Genomic DNA, 20,702 nt, shown 5'->3' on the forward strand with positions numbered 1-20,702 from the left:
CCATTTTCCTGCAATATATGCCTGCCCACCCAGTACTGATTTTTTACAGATATAATTTTCCGTAAGGAGTTTATTTATAAATGCAACAACAAGAGATAAGTGCAGCTGACAGAGTCAACTTCACCTTCCATTTTCGAATTACAAGCAATGATTCTATTGTCAGGACAGGCCTTACGTAGTTATTCTGATGGGATACACCAGCCAACGATAAAATGCTTGAAAAACCAAGAAGAATGAATAAGTCATTTCTCATAAATAGCTAATTAGTTAGTAGGAACGCGAACAAGTGTTGCTTTTCTTTAAGAGGAGAGACTATAAATGATATGTGATATCCGCAGCTTTTGAATATTGATTACCAATATTCATTTAAAAACTATATATTCATTTACAGAAACAAAATAACTGTTATCAAAGTGCGAAGAAATACATGTGGTCGTGATTTGTTAGAGACGCATCTAAAATTTGGTGCCGCCATTGTTGAGAGGAGTATAGGAAGAAATTAGAATCTGCTGGAGAGAATTCAGATGGATTAAAATGAGAAAGTTTAGAAAGTTTTTAGGAGAAGAGAGGGAGATATTTAAAGAGAAGAGGGAAAATCTTTCGGATGTGAAAAAATTTGAAATGGGCAAAAATCCCATAGGAACAACCTAGTGTAGATACAGTGCACCCAAACTTATCTGTGGGGTAAAAAAAGAAAAAGTAAAAACAAATTACTTACGGTGACATCGACGATGAACGATGACTCTCCGCGAATAGAGAAAATGATCGGCTCCATTGGCCTGAACATCGACGGACGACTATAACGCAGCGGCTGAACGGCGTTTCTGGAGGACGCAGCCCATCGGAATCGAAAGAGAGTGCCAAATTCGAAAGTTTAGAACACGGCATTATTTTTCAGATCTGTTCGAGAGGAGAAGAAGACGAAGGTGTGTGGGTGGATATGAAAGATGTTATCTTTCTTTTATTTTACGAAAACCTAATTTGGGAACAAAGCCAAGATGGGCTCATGGGCTTTTGCCTATTTTTAAAGGATCCTTAGCCCTTTTAAAACGATTCTGTTTACAAATATAATTAGGCCGGCGTAGCTATGGTTCTGGTTTGACGGAAGAGAAGCTTCGTAGCAGGGCCTCTCGGTTGAGGACGCCGGTGAGGTGCTTGGAGTCATTTCGCGGCTCAACCGCTCATCTAGCGCGGTGGCTACGGCGGAAGCCGATGGGAGAGAGGTGGGTAGCGTTGTTCGTCGGCGTGGTTAACTGTAGATCTTTGCGGATCTAAGATGGCGGTCGCGGATTCAGGATTCAGGTGGGCTTGAGTGAGCCGTCAGCTATTTGTTTCTTCCGCGATCTGTTTCCACCGGACCGGTTTGATTGGGTTCTGCTCGGGGAAGATTGGGGATTTTCGGAAATGGGAGAGAGGGGTTTGGTCTGAGCTTCTCAGGTTGCTTGGTCGGGATCTGAGAACGTCGATGCCGGATGTTGGATGTTGTGCATTCTGGGAGTTCCGTAGTGGGTATGGTGGCTCGTCGGAAAAGGATCGACGACGGAAATCGGGTTCTTCTGTTGTTGGTTCTAATCCTTCGGTGCCTTCGCAAAGCCGTGGAGCTTGAATCCCGCCGGAATTAGTGCTGCGACAATCTGCTTCCGGTGATACAACAGGGTCGGAGCTTTTTTCCCGTTTTCCGATTGTTTTCCCGATTTGCTTCTTTTGTAACTGGATCAACTTTGTTAAGGCCCAGACCCAGCACAACTGGGAATCTATTGAGATAGCACAAGTGATTTTTTATCTCATTTCTGTTTTATAAGGAGGTCATTTAGCAAGTTTTGATACTATTTGCCTATTCTTTCACAAGATCAATGGATAACTTCTAACCTTTTTGTTTCTTTTTTATTGATAAATGCGCTTAAAGTTTTAAGAGTTATTTAAAAAAAAGACATTAAAACACAACTGTTTTTCGGTTTTCGGCACTTTCCAACTGCTTTCACGATTTAGGCATCCAAAGCTAGCAATAAACGTACGACACACCAATAATACAATAATAACCGATAAAATTATCGCAACTCTAGCAATTTCTTAACCGCCCATAAAAGTTCAACATTATTTTTATCTAATATGTGTTTTGTTTTAACGTACGACACACCAATAATACAATACTAACCGATAAAATGAAACATGGCAATTTCCATTAGGATTTATATTGATCCATAGAATGGAACTTAGGCTTGTATTAATTTTTAGACATTAAGGTTGTGGGTTTCTTGTAAAGAAAATATAATGCTCAAGGGGCTAAGAAATTTGTCTTCAGAGGTTTTTGGATCGTGTATAGATCCTTGAATTAGTGAATTTTCTGAGTATATTTTTGCGTCTTTAAAATTTTTTCCTTAATCCGTATTGTCCTTCTTTGTATCCGAAACTTTTTCAACGCCTTAGACACTAGACAAATATGTTATCACAGTCATTGACCGATGCAGATCCAAGTAATTATTGCTTAGTGTTCCCACCTCCATTTCTAAATCCAAACGTTAAGTAACAACAATCTTAAACTGGATTTTGAACCATACTTTTTGTAATGGGTTTTCAAGTATTGCAAGTAGTGGAAGTTGTAATGCGAGAGAGTGAGGAACATGGTGATTCTGGGAATCAATTGAGATAGCACAAGTGAATTTTTTTTATCTCATTTCTTGTTTTTATAAGGAGGCCATTTAGCAAGTTTTGACACTAATTGCCTATTCTTTCACAAGATCAATGGATAACTTCTAACCTTTTTGTTTCTTTTTTATTGATAAATGCGCTTAAAGTTTTAACCTTCTTTTCTCTTTTTTTTTTTTTTTTGCAATGTCTTACTAATACTTGCTCACATGAACCTTTGTGTTGCGTAGATGATCTTCGTTACGTATGTCATAAGGTTTTGTTTTAGAAAAAGGTGACTTGGGAAAATTTACGACTAGAAATGTATTTGAAAGATTGACCCTTAAACGTAGACCTTTAGTAAGGTTTGAGCTAGAGATAGTAACTATTCGTGAGAAAGAAGTCGTTTGTTTAGAAAACGTTAGTTTATATTTACTTAAAAAATGTAGTTGATGGATCAAACTTTCGGCAAATTAAAGATTTGGCTTCTTCCATGGCTTTCTTGAATAATGCGGCGGATGTATTGCTACTAAAGTGGTCAGCTTGGAGAGTGTTACAGAAAATAGAAACTGTAACATTCTTTCGAGCACATGAAACAAAAATCTTCATACTCTACTCTCACGAAAGTGTTTTCCCGGAGGAGAGAAAAGAGATTTGGTAAATTATAATACTTATTGTTTTGTTTTGTCTATTTAGTTATTTAAACTGTAAAATTTTAAAATAGGTCATTTACATTGTAAAACAAAGCAAAGGTGAAAAAGAAGAAGTAAATAATAACAAAGAAAATGAAAGGTGCGGATCGGATGTAATAAGCTTTTTATTTTACTTTTATAACGACACATAATAACAAGAGGATCAAAAGTTGAATAATCACTACAGTAGATATAAATTTTGATTAATTTTTATTTAACAAATGATCTGATTCTGTTGACTTTTTAAATTAACCGAGTTATACAATTCCGCTTAGAGAAATTATATATATAATTAAATAAAATAATCGATTTATTTATTTCTTTGAATGGTTTGATTTAGTTAGTTAAAATTTTAAAAATGTACTTAGTGTTAAAAAAAAAAATGTAAAAACGATGCTCCTTTGGAAACTAGTTTTTTACTTACAACAACATTCGTCGTCAAGCGTCAGAGAAGAGAAGAGAAGGTTTCTGAAGACAAGCAAGTCGGTGGTCTCAGCTCGTTTGACCGAGCCAAGAGGCGGCGGAGCTCGTGACCTTAGAGACGACGGAGCCAATGAGCCTAGGGTTTCCGACGAGCTTGGCGAGCAGAAGTCATTGGAGACTTCGGAGTCTTCTCCTACTCCTTGTACTGACTAAGACGTTGCCTATTTTCATTCATATGCTCACGTTGGGATTCACGAAGAGATTATCAAGGTACTCTCTTTCGCTTCTTCTTCTCCCTTATGCCTTATCATATTTAGGGTTGAATTTCTCTTTGGTTTTGGGGAGTATCGGATTGTCTAGTCAATCTTCGAACTTGCTTCAATTGATGTTTTGAAAAATCATTACTGGGTATGTTAATTTGATGTATATAATTTCTTGTTCTTGAACCAAATTGGCTTTTCCAGTTCGAAATTGCTCAAAAAGAAAACGTCCAGAATTTTGGCTGAAAATTTGTTCTGATATATCATCAATTTAGGATGTTTTGTGTCTTACCTTTTGAAATCGTTCATATTTTTCTCTTCCCTGGGATTTCTCACTTCTTTGCGGATTGTCCTTGGTTGATATAGGATCGGGCAAAGGATGGAAACTTTTTGGGGAAGCCATAATGCAGCATCAGAGCTTAATCCAAGGCAAGGTAATACTCTCGTTGCTGTAGTTTCCGAACCATGCTCCTTTATCTTCACAAATGATATTGAAGAAGATTTGAATTGGGACTGTTGTTTACTTTTTTGCTTCCCCTGTCTTTATGACGTGGTAGTTTATTATTTGGTTTGAAAAACCTATTGCTGCATTGATTGCTTGTAACAGGTTGTGGAACATGCATCCTTTCAATCTTCTGTTCTCAAGCGGGAGCAAAACGGGTATGAGTTTGTTATCTGTGTACACAACTTATGTATTGATGTTGATTTCAATACCTCTTGTTCACAAAAGATATGAAACATTGTGAATAATGTAGCTTTTATACCAAGGATATTAAGGCTGTTTCTATGTGTCTGTATATTCCATAGACCACGGGGGTTACATGTTTTCTTACAAAACTTCATATATGCTGTAGATGCAAGTGATATAGCTGTCCAGGTATTAAAAAAAAAAACAAATCCAGTAATTTGAACATTAGGATTGCTCTTGATCTTCTCCCCCCTTAGCTTCTATTTTCCACCTAAATTCGTGAACTGATTAGACTGGCCATTCTTACATCATAAACTTGGGGGATTTTAAAACTTCACCAAAACATGTTTTCATAGGTTAAATTTGAAACTTGGAATATAGAAGGATTTTCTTCGATAGAATGTGTTGCATGTTCCCTTTGGTGGGGGTATGTTTAGGGTATGATGACTGTTTGTCTTATTGTCCTAAGTGCTACGCTTTAAATGTTCACAGTTAAGTTGACCCATGCTTCCTTTATATCATTTAGTTTTAGTCTAAAATTTAAGTCTCTGCATTACTTCATGGCTTGACCACCCTTGAAGAAATTCCTGCAAATGTTTCTGATATATTTGGTCCTGTGAAGCTGATCCAACTAAGAGAGAATTTATTGCGAATCTGGTGCTTTAGCTCTGCACGTGTTTTTTCATTTGGTTTTGTTCCCTATCAAAATAGAAGTTGTTTTGTGAAATTTTAGTTTGGGCAAAAGGATTCTACTCACTCTTTTTTTTAAAGGATCCTTAGCCCTTTGAGATCTCAGCTATGTTAAATGTGCATACAGAGTGAAGATTTATCCTTTTTGTTACGAAGTAGATATTCAAAGACCAGCGCACCCACTTTATTTATGTAATAGCATTTGAAATGCAGGTTAAACATATAGACTGTCAAACTAAAAAAATCCAAGAGCTTGACTCCGTCACTGCAAGACATAAATTCAACTCAATGATGAGAGGTATATCACTTTCTCTTTATCAACTATTCTTGTATTATGTGCATCTTAGAGCGAAGTTAGCATTGCTTCATTTTTCTGTGTTGAGGCTTTTTCTTTTCTTGTTGTATGCAGGGTTTTGCATTTCGGTTCGACGTTGAATTCAGCGGACCAGCCTCTTCGCCTGCCAACACTACTAGTGAAACTAGTGTTGCTAGTGGTTCTTCGTCGATAAGTCCTTCTGGAGAAGTAAATCAGAAGAAGCGGACTAATCCGAGTGATGCACTTGTGTTGTCCACCTCTCCCGAGGCTCCTCCAACGCATTGGCAGCAAGTAAGTCCATGTTTTTGCATATCCTGCCCGATTTCTTCAACATTCTATCAGTTTTACTTTTCAGTGAAGAATCTAAATTGGTGAAGATCAGAGGGAGTTGGTCTTATATTAAGAAGATCAAAGAAATTATATAATTAAAACTAGATCTCTGTCTCTGGTTATGTATTTTTAGAAACCATGTGCTATGGCTCGAATCCGTAGTCAATCCTATTTCCGATAGGAGTAGTTGACAAGGATGAGTATCTAACTTTAACACTCTTTTCCCAGAGTTGGAGTTTCTTACTACGACTGTAGTGTACGCCAGCTTCATGTGCTACAAGTTTGGGAGGAAGATTGCTCAGATTTTACCTTCATTAATATGGGTATAACTTTTCAACTTGATACAGAATGGAATGTTTACTAGTAGAGTTTACTTATATTGCTGTACCTCAGTTATATTAAGCTTGGTAAAGTGGGTTCTTCATGTACGATGCGTCTATGGAATTATCAGCTCAACTATGGTGTCTATGCTTCTTGATTGCTCAATAGCCTTTCACTCTACGATGTGTCTCTAACAAATCACGACCACATGTATTTCTTCACACTTTGATAACAGTTATTTCGTTTCTGTAAATGAATATATAGTTTTTCTGTTCTGCAGGGTACCTCATGTGCATCTTTGGAGAAAAGCTTGATGAAACTGCACTTAATAGGCTTACTGAATTTGTATTTGCGGTACAGTTTGTTTGTGTTAAAAATCTTTAACCCCATACTTTGGGGACTATGCATATATGTCATTATATGAAACAGAAGTTTTAATCTACATATCTCTTGTGATTAGTTTTCCAATATGGATGGAGAGACTCAGCGATTCTTTTACCATACCCTGAAGACACGAGAGTTAGACAACCTTCTTGGAGATATCTACCACAAAATTTTAGGTATGTTCTTCTTGCTGGTTTATATTTTCCATGGCATGTTGTTCTTGAGTACAATGATGTAGTATCTTGTTTTACAAAACTTTTTGACAGATATGGAAAGGGCAATTATTAGGGACTTATCACACACACTTTTGTTCTCGTCTTACTTGCTGACTGAAGGCAGTTAACTTTGTTGCAGAACTTGATTGGTAATCAATATTCAAAAGCTGCGGATATCACATATCATTTCTAGTCTCTCCTCTTAAAGAAAAGCAACACTTAGGTAAGATCGATGTAGAGTATGATGGGAAGTGTTATTGTGGAATCGATAGTAAGTTTTATATCATCAACTTGAACTTTTTAGTACAATCATTACATTAGATTTGCTTGGTATACTGGTTAAACTGAGACTTAGTTTCTGATTTCTGCAATTTTATGTGGATTTGATGTTTCTAATTATAAGCTGGTACAAATTTCAAAGTATTAGCTTTGCCATATCCCACATAATGATAGACAGAGAGGTTTGTCATTTTCTAAACAGATCAGATTAACAAAAATAGGTTAATGTGATAGCATTTATTGTTTTGATAGTACTGGTACCTTGACTTGAGGGAGTAACCATGCGGCATTACTTACTTAGTCATAAGGGTCAATTGAAATGTGGGCTTCTCAGTTAACTTCACGTTTGGGAAGGTAACTTCTACTCAAGAATCCAATGGATATTCCAAGAACTAATCTTTATAAGGCAGACAGGTATAAAAGGTTGCAGAGAATTGAAACTAGCACCATTTCACTAATTGCAAAACCCTTTTTGGTCGATGTAATGAGAACTCCTGAAGAGCTAGACGGTTTGCTTTGCTTGACCGGTAAAGAAAAAGTACACACAAAATAGAACCTGCAAATCAAGTAAGGTAAGCAGTAATCCTGTGAGCATTTAATTTTACGGATTATAAGAATCGATCTCGGAGTAGAACAATGTTGGCTAGAGCATTGTCACCTCGCTGGTTTCTCTAATCATCATCAAACATGTTGGTATGCCATGCCTTTCAACTTCTTGAACTTAAAAGAGATGATCTTTGACGACCAAGATGAAACCCTTATTATCGTAAAGTAAGAGCCTCTAAGATGAAGGGCATAACACAGAATAATAGAAACAAAATAATGATAATTGATTGGTCTTGTTCACAGGGACATTGCAAAAAGCAAGACAAACAAAACAAAACGAGATGCAAGAAAGGAAAAAAGCTTATTAATTTAATTAATAGCGAGTCTTCTTCTTCTTTGTGCTTGTTGGTTCGTCTCTTCTGCTCCTCTTTCCTTTTTGAATCCTGCAGTTTGGTTGATCTGCACTAAACTAGGAACATAAGAGCAAGAAGTCACAAGTGGGCAGCAATTCTGAAAGTGGCTGAAGTCGAGAGCTCCTGGTATGTGAGGCACAGCTTCTCCAAGATGCACTTTTTTAACGTAGCCATTATCACCAATGATGTAAGCTGCGTCCTCATGGCGGGTCGCTTCAGATGGGTCAAAGTGAATAACCACGGCGACTTTCTTCTCCTCGTCAATGAAGAAACTGCCACCGTAAAAGTTAAACATAAAATGAGAACCATAGTGTGGTTCCATGTCAACTTTTAAGAAAGGGTACCACGACACTGCATTGGGCTCAATCATAGTTGTAACCCAAAGTTCCACCTCTGTTCTATCCTCGCACTGATTTAAGGCCGCGAGTTTCTGGTCCCCAAGAGAAGCGAGAGCTCCAGCATCGAAATCATCATGGTGCTGAAACGGCAGAGGAAGAAACTGTCCAAAGCTCTCCGCCGTAAAATCAAAACAGAGTAAATAGTTTGGCTGCACTGGATACTCTACATCATCTTCGTATACTATTTTTTCCTTGGCAATAAAGTAAGTGTTTCCTTTCAAAGAAACGCCGCGTTGATAAGGCTCCACATCACAGTTGAGAGTGATATCATCACAGTTGAGAGTGAGATCGTCTTCATTGTCTCGAATTGAAAAGAAGAAAATCGGCTAGGGTTCTCTCTAACTTTGCTTGCCCAATCTCTTTAAGCGTTCAGAAAAAAAAAAAAAAATCAGTCGAACCCTTAATGGTTTTTTTTAGTGGCTTTGTAAAATTGTTTCGTTTTGGGCTTTTACCAATCTTCGGACTAGCCCATATTATTAAACAAAAAAAAATTCAGAAAAGTAAGAAACTAACTGAAATAAAATGCAAATCCGCCGAACCAACATTTGATTCGTCAATGTCTTTTACGTCCAAACCGAACCAAAACATTTTAAAAAATACATTCAAACTAAAGCCCTCCTTCCTTCGTATCCTTTGCTTATCGCCTATGCATCTCTCCCTAATATGGTACAAAGAGTATTTCAAACAAAATCTCATAAGCAAATCCAAAAGTTTTAAACTCTAAAATCCACTCAAACCATAATAAGTCAAACAACAACAACAACAAAGAAGCAAACAACAACAACAATAGTCTTCAAGACACTAAAACTGAAATTAGGAAACAACATAACAGACACTACTAGCAATACCAATAATAATCCCAAGCCATTACATCAAACCAAGGCTTATTACTTAATCTGCCTCGGCATAAGCAGTTTCGAGATGAGCTTGTTCGGCTTCTCTAACTTCTTTCTCAGTCTTTCTTCCTTTCTTCGACTTGTAGTAAACACTCATGAACGTTCCAACAGCTCTATACTTCTTGCGGCACTCCTCATACAATTCACCATTAAACATTCTCCAGAAGCTCTTCTCGTCGAGCTCAGACACCGCGTACTGAGGCTGGAATCCATGGTTCTCAATCAGCCATTTCTCCATCTTACGCACAGCTTCTGATCCATCAAACTCTTCACCTCTTAGGACAGGTCCAGGTGCGTAGTAGACTCCAACATCAGTGTACATCTGTCCATCTTCTGTGTCTCCTTGTCTGTTTTCGTACTCAAAGCCTGGCTCTGGGTAGATCTGGCCTTTGATTGGCTGCTTGTAGAGTTTGTGTGGGCAAAGCCAAATTGGATACACCTGAAAGAGAACAAACAATTCATGACTTTGTTAATAACAACATCTTTAACTAGAAGAAGAAGATGATCAAACATGAAAAAGAGCTTTTTAGTTTTACCTCCATTTCGCGGTGAACCCATTCGAGGGCATCGCCAACCTTGTAAAGAGGAACAAGCATGTCCTGAATAACATGCATATCATGGTAATAGTTCCTGATAGCTTCACCTTGAGTGGCCTTAAGAAGAGAGACCTTTGGAGGCATCAACCAACCTAAGAGGTACCTAAACCAGAACTGATCACCAAATGGAAGAATAAGCTTCCCTTCCCAGTACAAGCACCTTGTGTGCCTGTGGTAGTATTCACGAGTTGGTATGTACTCAACAAACTGTCCCTTTTTCAGAGCGGTCTGCGCGTGCTGGTAGAACCACGGCTTGAACCACCATCCCACATTGTTGATTTTGTTTCCTTTCTTCTTCGCCTCTTCTTTTGATGCGTATGTCCCAACCATCATCACTCCTTCCGTCGGGTTGTAAACCATGCCTTCCACGAAATCCGGGATTTTCGACTTGTCACCGTCTTTGGGCGCGAAAGAATCAATGTAACCTTGAGCTAAGGCTTGAAGATCTCCCTTGACTGGTATGTAAGTGAGTCTCATGTACTCCTTGATTTTAATAAGCTTGATCTCAGCAGCTACAAGGAGTCCAAGAGTTCCTTGCGACCACGGGATTGCGTAGAAAAGATCGGAATACTCATTATCCTTTGTGGCACGGACAAGTTCCCCACCCGCAAGAACGATCTCGTAAGCCTCAACGGTATCCGCAAACAAACCGTGGATGTGAGAGCTTCCTTCAATACCATATCCATTGATGAGTCCACCAACGGTAAGGTCGTCAAGCTCAGCAACAACAGCGAGAGACAGGTTCATTGGAACGGTGGCACGGGAAATCTGTCCCATGTTGACAAGAGGCTCCACTCTAGCAATCATCTTCTCCTTGTTGATCTCAAGGATGTTACGGAACTCGCCCAAGTCAACCTCGAAATGGCGGGCTCTCTTGTAGTCAACGTTCCTCATTCCCACGGCGATCCACGGCTTACGAGCAGTGCAGACAAGCCCGTCCTTGGCAGCATCCCTATTCTTAAGCCTTTTGATGACTTTCTTGACATTCTCGTCGTGTTCCTTCTGGCGTTTCTCATATGACTTGGACTCGGACCACATGTCCCCGAGGTAGATGAGGAAATAGAATGTGGCTGAGAATGGAAGGACGATGAAGATAACAATGATCCATCGGAACTTGACAAAGTAATCAACCCACGTCTTCTTCCTCTTGGGCCTCACAAGCGGTGTCTGAAGATCCGACATTTCCTCTCCTCACTGCATCAAAACAAATCGCTGTAAGTAAATAAAAAAGAATGCTCAAAATCAACCAAACTTTGAGAGATTCAAATCCATCACTGTAAAACTCAACAACAAGGCTCAAGAAATGCTCATAATTAAATCTGCCAGAATGTCAAAAATACTATAAAGTTAATTTCTTGAATCCATAAACAGTATAATAAGCATACACAATCAATCTGTAAGAAGTATCTAGTGTGGAGTCCATGGAAACAATGAGCTAGTGAACAGAAAGACATGAAGTTCTGTTCTGAAAGGACAAGAAAACGAAGAAAGTGGTTCTAATCTTTAGATCTATACAACTAGTCTTTCTACAAAGCCATCAAAGTCTGTTTTCAACCACAACGAAAACTCTTGTTGAGCAAAGTTTGAAACTTTGTTTGAGATTCGAAGACTAACATGGTTGAAATTCAAAACCCACATAGTTCACTAGTGGTATGAAGCAACTATGAACCAAGTTCTGAGAGATCTAACTAACGACAGAAAAAAAAGATAAGTAAGCGACTGAGACAGAGAGAAAAAGAGAGGTAGAGAGAGTACCTGAAGAATCCAAAGGAGAGAGAGAGAGAGTGGAGAGGATGAGATGTGAAAGTGTCCCCAAGAGTGAGAGAAGATTTGTCTTTATAAATAAAACGTGATTCAAGCCAGCCTGCTTCACTTGCATTTTTTGCTCAAAACAAGGTATGGATTATTTCCCATTTGTTCTCTATAATTAAAAAGAAAGTAAGTAAAATAATCTCGCAAAAAAATTATAATATTTAGAAATATATTATGTATGTTTTTTATGTTTTCGGTTTTAGTTGTAACGTTATACATCACTATAATATTTAGGAGAGTTTTTTTTTTTTTTTACTTTTAGAATTCTGATGAGAGTCAGACACATAAAAAATAAAAAAAAACATGTCTCTTTGTCTAGAAAATATCATGACTTAAAATCATAAAATTTATGATTTCAAAACAATCTTCGAATAATATTTTTTTTACTGATATCAATATTTTACAATTTTTAATCCAGTAAATCATTCTGAGATTCTCAATATATTAATAAATCATTCTAATTTTCTCAATATATATTTTCCCAGCTCTGTTAAAATTTAGAAACTATATAGGTGAATCGTACCTAGACCTTAATTACTATAATATCTTCAAAAGTATAATTTCTTACTTAGCAGTTAGCATATATAAGGAATATGAGGACAAATTCTTTGTAGGGATATATTTCTCTGAAAATAGTTACTGCTATATATAGGTAACATAAACAAAAAAAAAAAGGCAAAAAATCCTAGCAGTTTCAATTTCTTTTAAATAGGTAAATTACCTCCATTTAGAAAATACCACTTTCTTTTGGTATAAATCACAATAAATTACAGGAATACAAAAATAAGAAGACATGTGCCCAATGAAGGAAATATATTTGTCAAATTTGTTTTTTCTAAATGCATTTTAAGGGTTGATTGGATTGAATTTTATTTTCTAAATGCTTAGTGAAACAGTCCTATAAATGTTTGTTCATGTACCTAATGCATATTCCATCATCGTGAGGTTAATATTGTTTTTTGGCTACAAGTTTATCACAATAGTTACAACAATAATCTAAAATATATATTTTGTATTTTTGTTTTGATATTTTCTATACAGGTGACAGTGGTGGAGATGTCATGATCGGAGCAAAAAGCACTGTTTGATATATCTTGAAAACATTAGACAAAAATCGTAAGATTCTATCAATCAGGAATGACTAATGAGAGCTCCTTATATAAATATTTCTCATTAAGTCTTTTCACGTTTGTATTATACTTCACAAATAATATGTGTTAGCCAGTTGTGGTTAATTCTATATATAGATTCAAATGTAGTATTTTTTTAATATATAGAATATCTCTTATTTAAATTGAATACTACACTTGTGATGAGAAATGTTTTCACAGTAGCCATGATTTTCATCAAATTCATATATGAAAGTTATTGGTACCATTATCAGTGCCTACATAATGATAAACATAGAAACTATCACGTTAATTGGTTAAAAAGGTTCTCAATATATAATTCTATAACCAATGATTTAATTTCCACCTAAAATATTTTAACAATTGATTTAGTAGAGCAAATAGAATAGTATCCACTTGAACTTTTTACTTGGTAAAATCATGACTTTTTTAGAAAAATGGTTACACTTTAAACTTTAAAGTAATGAATTGCTCAAAAAGTTTTTTTTGTCACCAAAAAGTAATTAATTATTTATTTGAAGTAGAAAAGAAAAAAAAAATATTTACAGGGATGATGGCCTGTCTGAGAAGGATATCCAGCTCTTGCAAAATCTCATATAAACTGTATTTTAAAATACGCCAACCATTTACAACTACAAATCTTTTTTATATAATATGGAAAAGCAAATTTCTATTTGGCGAATCACACTTTTTGACTTTGACGGTTAAAATTTGGTTCACGGTTGACACGTTTTTTAACAGTTAAAAGGTCATATTGTGTATACAAAGTACAAACATATATATAGACAAATTTAGAATGTCGAAATTAATTGGTAAGTTTAAGTTATACAGTAATTCATAAAAAAATATCCATTACTCTTTCTTTTTAAAAAGCTTTGGCATTGCAACAAATGCAAGCCTGTCTGTAAGGGACACCAATGTTTACATTACAAGAAACACCAAAATTTGTTTATATATATATATATCCAAATAGAAAGACATTACTATTTGGTCCAACGCCAAATAAACCCATGCGTCATTTCTGCATCAACAAAAACCGTCTTTGTCCATTTAAACTTTACGTTTTTTATATAATTCGTAGTTCCATTATTACAAAAGAAAAAAAAAAAAAGTGTGAAGAACCGAGAGACAACAACCCACATAAATTATGATTTGTGAAGATTGGAGCGTATAATAACTAAACACTTCTCTAAGATTCTATTTTTCTTTCAGTTTCTAAAGGAAAGAAAGACTAATAATTGTATTGAAAAGATCTTACATTATTATTGTAGTAAAGAGATAGTGAAGTCAAAAATGCAAGAAAGGATAGGTGAAAGAAAAAGACAAAAGAGAACGGAGAAACCGAAGAAGAGAGAGTTGAACATAACAAACCTATAAACGAGGACTGTCCTACTCCACATGTGCCTGACGTGATCTCAACTCCTTCACGTGATTTCTCTTCCTTTTTTTTTGTAATTTTATTCATTTTCTCTAATTAATCTCCATTTTTATCACTTATTAATCCCTTTGTATTATTCAATTTTTGTGTTCTGCCACTTCTATTGTATTACTATTCTTGCTAAGAAAGAGAGGGGAAAAAATCACTTTGTTTAATGCACCCACGATCCCGTTTATATTTTAAATTGTTTTACCTTCTGTTTGATTGCATGTACTTAACTTCTTATAATAAGTGTAGATCTACTCTTAACGTGCAATTAACTAATAGTCTAATACATCTGGAACACATTAAATAAATTTGTTAGTAGCATTCTTGTTTAACATTATATATATATAATCCATGATTTTAGCAGTAACAATCAATTATTCCAAAAACAGATCGTTATGTTTTCAGTGGCTTTTCATTAGACGATACATTGTTACCGTACTCAAAAATTTAACGTAAATGGTGTGTTACTTCAACAATCACCATTGAAAAGAAATCACTTTTCTAACAATATATTAAGAAAATGACCAGAATTTGAGACTTTCTTGCGCCTTTGGCTTAGTTCCCTGAAAATTAACCATAGTCCAGTTTTAGTAACAGCAACAAAATTGCTAAACTGATCCTAAAGAGAAATGCGATCCATGCACTACACACTTTTATTATAATAGTTGCTAAACACAAACGCCAAAAAAAGAGCCAAGTTCTTTTCCTTTGTTACGGGTTGTGAAACACTATTTCTAACCAAATAATGCAATGATTTTTCGGGCAAAATATTGTGAATAGAAACCAGTTAGATAGGTGATGGGCTAATAAGTATGAGTTGATTGGGAAGAAAAGAGACTAGCTATTTGAGAGCCATGAATAACTTTAACATCTCCCTAACATGATCAAGCAAAATTTAGTAGCCAAGAAACCAGCAAAAGAAAAAGAAAAAAAACAGAAAGATGATAAATGTACCTTGTTTAGGCTCTGTGCATTATCTCCATGAACTTTTTGTTGCTCCTCCGGAAAGGCATATCCGTGGCAGAATGTTACAGTTGTTGTATCTAACTAGAAGAAGGAACAAAAAAGGCTAAGTGAAAAAATCATTACTACTTCCAAGTATGAACTTCCACCAAGAATTCCTGAAGAACACTTTTCTCAAGCCTACAAGTTAGTGACTGCTAATAGCAGGTGTCTTCGTGCAAATGCAATGTGTTAAGGAATTCTTTCAGAAAAATAAACTCTCTTTATTTGAATAGAGAATAAAATTTTCGTGTACTATAACAAACCATTGGTATACACGTTGGTCACAGTTGTAAGAGATTGGGTGAAAATGAAATGGACCCTAAAACTTTCTGCCGCCAATAAGCGCCACTCTTCTACATGCATACAACAGCATTAGAATGTAAACACAAAACTGAGACCTCGTTATAAGCTATCTCTGAGGCCGAGAAGAGAAAATTAACAACCCTGCCATTACATAAAAGGCTTTGGTCAGTCAATCAACAATGGGACACTAATAAATACAAATAGCAGAACAGGACTATGTCACATTAGTTGGTTCTCAGTATCGTCTCTATTACAGAAACTTTGGTTCATCATTTTCAACTTACATAGTTTTATCTAAGTGACACCTATTTTTTGATTAAAAGTATAAACATAAAAAGCCAAAACAAAAACTACACCCAGCATAAATCCAGTGAACACGGTACAGTGATTCCAGAAAAGATTGAAAGGCGGATTCTCAACTATATGCAGAAATTCCGGGAGTATATCTATTCAAGTGAAGTCAACTGATATTGGCAAGTGGCAAACCATAGGCATGACTTACAAAGTTTCATTTCGAGGTTCAGAGTTACTGTGGCAAAAGAAATCGCAAGAATCCATCCAACACCATGTTACGGGTTGAAGAAACTTGAGCCGCCCATGTTGATAGCAACGAGCGCCAGTACAGAAGTGATTACACCGAACCACAACAATGCTAATCCTGAAATTAACAAAGCTTAACGGTTCAAAACCATGGAAACAAAATCATAATAAGATAGAGCCTCGATATACCTCCATCATCAATAGAACCTCTATCAGAATTCGCGCTTCTCACTTCCAAACCTGATATGTCCCCATTGCCAGCATCTTTTGGTCGAGATTTTGAGTCCGCCCCAGCCTTTGAAGGAACAGGTGACACGCTTGATTCACGATCATCAACTTTATTGTTCCCAGCTTCTGATGAAACTATGCCTTGAAATTCCTCGCTCAAAATCAATGCAGACAACACGTTCATAAATGACTCTTGACCAATATCATCAGAAGGAATCTTGTCATTCTGCACAAATGAGCTAGGTTCTTCCGAATCAGACATTTCATCATCGGAAGCATCTGCATAAATGGCTTTTGCATTGCGTTTATCATCTTCTTCATCCTCCACATATGCTTTGTATGTAAGCCGGAGTAGTATTTCTCCAGTAGATCCCTTTCCGAACAAACTCCAACCGCCTTGCAAACTAACGAATCTGTCTGTAGGAACCGTATCTGGCAGTGATTCGAGGTCAACCTGGATGTATAATCAAAGTAACAAGATTATGAAGACAGCAAATTTGATATTCGGCACTATTATCCTGGTAAGTTAAGTAGAGATTATAGTGACAAAGTTATCAGAGCAGAGGCTGACTACTCAAACTACAGCACCAATAAATAATTATGTGTTGTCAGGTTTTTGTGCAGAAACATGTGAATTGGTTGCTTAGTAGCTGAAAATTGGAATTGTGCTAAGAATAGCTAAGTGAATAAAGGTGCCCTTTGTAATAATGACAAGAAGATCAATAACCGAGAGGGTGTGTAACCTGAACAAACTATTCAAAAGAGGTGTGACATGCACAAATAAAACCAGGTATTACTGATACAGCGAAAGCATTGCCATTGCAGCAACTAATTGTGCACTCACTGTTTCTCTTACTCATTCAATCACATAGTTTTGACATCATAAATTAAAAGCAAGCTGCTATCTCATTAGTATTGGTGCTAGTTCTCAGTCTCATCTTCTCAATTCAAACCCTTTAGCTGAGATATTGTACAGAGAATAACAGGATGGAACTAGGTTCTTGTATTATGAATAACAAACAAGAAAAAGCTTGACACTGAAGTAGATGATCATCTTAAGAAATCATTTCTGTTAACATATCAAGCTATTCTTCTGCAGATTTCAAATGGGATTAAAAGAAAGATGATTTACCTCTCCGATACCAATAGCCATATCGGCAAATCCAAGACAGTCGTTGACTTCAATTTGTAATACTTGCTCTCTAGGATTTGAAACAAGGAATTGGAAGTCCTGACCATATATATGAATTCAGCATATACTATAATTCACAATCAGATTATGAATAAGCCATTAAGATATATTGAGCAGTTCAACCTGATTCCAGATTGGCTGACCAGGAGCACCAAACACAGTAGTTTGACTGTTCTTCTTACTGCGGATAACTTGATCACCTATTCGTAAAATAACATATGGATCCGTTCTACCTGTTACAATATCAAAGAACATGTGCTGAATGAAGGAACTTGTAAATGATGAAGAATTCACTATATGTGATATAAGCATTAGTATAGAGGTTCTTACTGCTCAAAGAATTCAAAGATACTTAAGGGTATATATAGATAATACAACAACACAGACTGCTAGAGAACAATGAACTGAAGAAGAAGAAAGCTGAGGAGTGAGTATAACTTACCAGAGAACATGTATGGAAGTTTCTGGGCATTTACAAGAGTAACAGACAGTTCCCCTACAAAATCCTTGTTCCCTTCCTGCATTTCTCCAGATTTTAAGTCTTCTGAAACAGGCCCAACAGCTTTTCCTTTCTGGAAATCCAAGACAATTTTCTTTGGGCGGACAAATAATCTAGGCAAATCCTCTGTCAGCAGTTTGGTCAAGAACCTGAGAGAGATGAAGCAAAGGAAGGAGGAAAGAAACTGATATATCAATACATCGAGGAGAGTAAACAATCAACAGAGAGAAAAAGCTAAAACGTATACATCGAGGAGGCTTACATTGATAACACAGGAATTCCTGATGTTGTCATCGAAAGCATTCATGCAAAACGAAGAAATTGATTTGAGCTATTACTAATGTACATCATTTTAAAATCAAAGGAGTTTTTGAGAAAGTAACAGAAAGTTATGATTAACCCATACCCATTAGATTAAACAATCGGAATGGAGCAAGCTCAAATTTGATCTTTGGGAGTGAAACAAACGCCCATGATGCTGCTCCAACCCAAGGTGCTGACGGAATCAATCTTAATTTAACCCATAGTTCACCGTCAATGTCAAAATCCCGAATACCGACTGGCACGACTACTGGGATGATACCAAATTTTAAAGAGAGCATTAACAACATCCGAGCACCACCAGTATATCGAAGACCAATCTGGTACCTATAAGAAGAAAAATGAGAGCATAAGGAACCTTCAATTTAGCCATGAACAGACTGTTTGGAGTACCCAAGCTCCAAACGAACCAACAGAGTGAAAAATTCCAAGATGCAGTGAACAGTGGTGTATAGCATCCGTAGGATTCATGACCAAAAAAGTCACTATTGTAAAACTTACTATACTATTGAATCGAATTTTTGTTTAAAAGTAAAATAAAACTCATCAGAATCTTCGTTGGTGTGGCAAACAACAACAACAGAAACCAAGTCAGAACAATCCCACCATAAGATCCACCAACGCTATGCATAAGTTATCTAACATATGAGAGAGCAAGTAACGTAGGCAATAGCACCAAGGTATGATAAACTTACTGCAAGTCATTAACACGGCGAGATGTTCTCCTCTCAACATTTCTAACAGACAAAGGCTCATCCCCAAGAGAGAATTGCTTAATTTCAACTCTCTGCACATAATCTGGCTTCTTCAAGTCATCAATGACAGGCTGCAACAATCCAACAAGCCAATTCTCAATCCCACCTCTATAAACTTTCCAGAGCTTCACCAACACCATGTTGACCCACTCCACTGACTCTTTCCTTTGCAAATCCTTCTCAAGGGACAGCGAGAAGCTAGTGGGAACTTGTGCCCATGGCCGGGCTCCTCTTTGGCCTCCCTCATCACCGCTGGTTTGTCTCCGCCGCTTTCTCCAAGTCCATAGCTTGTCACAAATAACACCAACAAAGAAGAAGAAGGCGAATAAACCAATCGCATTACGACTAATCGGTGGCGAGGGGATTGGATGGATTACACCTAGGTGAGTCCTGAGCTTATCCACTATAGGGTCTTCTCTAAAGTTAGTGAAACTGTTTCGATCACCCTGAATTGCAGACTCCTGTGAAGATGAAGATTCTTCTTCATCCTCGAATTCATTCGAAAAACGAGTAACCACAAGACTTCTTGCAGCTCTTCTCGCTAATCCAATGTTCATGGAATCCGTACGGCTTCCGCTGGAAACAAACCTGGAATTGGCATTCGCCGCCTGAACTCGACGGAGAATTCTCCGCCTCTTCGCGAATCCATCGCAGAACACAATCAGAGCGTGCTCATTGGAGCAAGGGCAGAGCAAACGACGTGGCACAAAAGAAGGGAAATCGAAAGTAGAACAAGAAGAAGATTGTAGAATCATTTATCATCAATCGAAGTCACCGGAAACTCCACGCGGGTGAACCTAATTGACGCATATCTCCGCTGTTAAAACAGCACAAGGAATGGCGAATGTCTCACAGCAACGTCGTGAACACAGCGAAACCTAAGTCTACCTTAGGGTTTCGGATAAGAAATTCGAATTCGAGAAGGTTCAAAAGGAGTAAGCGACACAAGAAGATTGGAGAATGTAGGCGATCGGTGGAGAGTCTATCGTCCTGACCTTTTAATAAGCCATTTTATGCTGCTTATTATTTTTATTTTTGTGGAACGCGTTACTATATTATATGGTTGGTCATTATTTCGTTTGTACCATGTTTATTTTCCAACTGTTGTTTATTTATAGCCTTAATACGTTAGAAAATCTTGAGATGTCGGCGAGCTTTGTATTGCGTCGATATCTTTCCATGTGGACTCTTCCACTTATGGGTCGGCGCTCGGTTTACTCGGCCACCCTTTTATGTCCATCCAATTAAAATTATAGTGGTAGTGAAAGCATGTTTTTAAAAAAATCAGGAGGGAGTGACATGAGCTTTTACCGCCGACTAATCTTTTAAAATGAACTCAGTTTCTTTTAAATGTATATATTTTCAGAGATATTTTCTTTTTTTCTAATATTATTGTATATTAAATCATTTTAACAATGT

At 36.8% G+C, this 20,702-nt stretch overlaps 2 protein-coding genes and 2 long non-coding RNA genes across 10 annotated transcripts; 1 reads left to right on the plus strand and 3 right to left on the minus strand.

Moving 5' to 3' along the window:
• Positions 1 to 143: 143 nt before the first annotated feature.
• LOC9319274 lies at positions 144 to 1,271 on the minus strand. Of its 2 annotated transcripts, XR_002333010.1 has the most exons (3): positions 719 to 1,271; positions 428 to 506; positions 144 to 215 (listed from the first exon to the last, which is right to left on the minus strand). It is a non-coding gene; the product is annotated as an uncharacterized LOC9319274 (long non-coding RNA). The 2 variants fall into 2 exon arrangements; XR_002333009.1 differs by lacking the exon at positions 144 to 215 and having other exon boundaries at positions 235 to 506.
• Positions 1,272 to 3,734: 2,463 nt separating this feature from the next.
• LOC9321399 lies at positions 3,735 to 7,415 on the plus strand. Of its 5 annotated transcripts, none has more exons than XR_002333025.1 (9): positions 3,736 to 4,010; positions 4,367 to 4,434; positions 4,608 to 4,660; positions 5,592 to 5,676; positions 5,788 to 5,985; positions 6,253 to 6,555; positions 6,626 to 6,699; positions 6,806 to 6,905; positions 6,996 to 7,415. It is a non-coding gene; the product is annotated as an uncharacterized LOC9321399 (long non-coding RNA). The 5 variants fall into 5 exon arrangements; XR_002333024.1 differs by having other exon boundaries at positions 6,253 to 6,347; positions 6,418 to 6,699; XR_002333026.1 differs by having other exon boundaries at positions 3,739 to 4,010; positions 6,253 to 6,347.
• A 1,844-nt stretch (positions 7,416 to 9,259) lies between these two features.
• LOC9321400 (delta(24)-sterol reductase) lies at positions 9,260 to 11,912 on the minus strand. Of its 2 annotated transcripts, none has more exons than XM_002885288.2 (3): positions 11,828 to 11,912; positions 10,013 to 11,266; positions 9,260 to 9,915 (listed from the first exon to the last, which is right to left on the minus strand). In XM_002885288.2, the coding sequence occupies exons 2-3, from the start codon at positions 11,252 to 11,254 to the stop codon at positions 9,472 to 9,474; spliced, it is 1,686 nt and encodes a 561-aa protein (XP_002885334.1). In that variant the 5' UTR covers positions 11,255 to 11,266; positions 11,828 to 11,912; the 3' UTR covers positions 9,260 to 9,471. The 2 variants fall into 2 exon arrangements, with proteins under 2 accessions (XP_002885334.1, XP_020887207.1); XM_021031548.1 differs by lacking the exon at positions 11,828 to 11,912 and adding an exon at positions 11,687 to 11,776.
• A 2,902-nt stretch (positions 11,913 to 14,814) lies between these two features.
• LOC9321401 (synaptotagmin-3) lies at positions 14,815 to 20,304 on the minus strand. The gene is made up of 10 exons (XM_021031547.1): positions 19,224 to 20,304; positions 18,614 to 18,855; positions 18,470 to 18,488; positions 18,151 to 18,356; positions 17,832 to 17,941; positions 17,649 to 17,747; positions 16,478 to 16,970; positions 16,251 to 16,406; positions 15,395 to 15,889; positions 14,815 to 15,003 (listed from the first exon to the last, which is right to left on the minus strand). Exons 1-8 carry the CDS (start codon positions 20,036 to 20,038, stop codon positions 16,318 to 16,320), a joined length of 2,073 nt encoding a protein of 690 aa, XP_020887206.1. The 5' UTR covers positions 20,039 to 20,304; the 3' UTR covers positions 14,815 to 15,003; positions 15,395 to 15,889; positions 16,251 to 16,317.
• Positions 20,305 to 20,702: the final 398 nt, after the last annotated feature.

The sequence above is a fragment of the Arabidopsis lyrata genome (genome assembly GCF_000004255.2).
Source record: "Arabidopsis lyrata subsp. lyrata unplaced genomic scaffold ARALYscaffold_3, whole genome shotgun sequence".
Taxonomy (NCBI): domain Eukaryota; kingdom Viridiplantae; phylum Streptophyta; class Magnoliopsida; order Brassicales; family Brassicaceae; genus Arabidopsis; species Arabidopsis lyrata.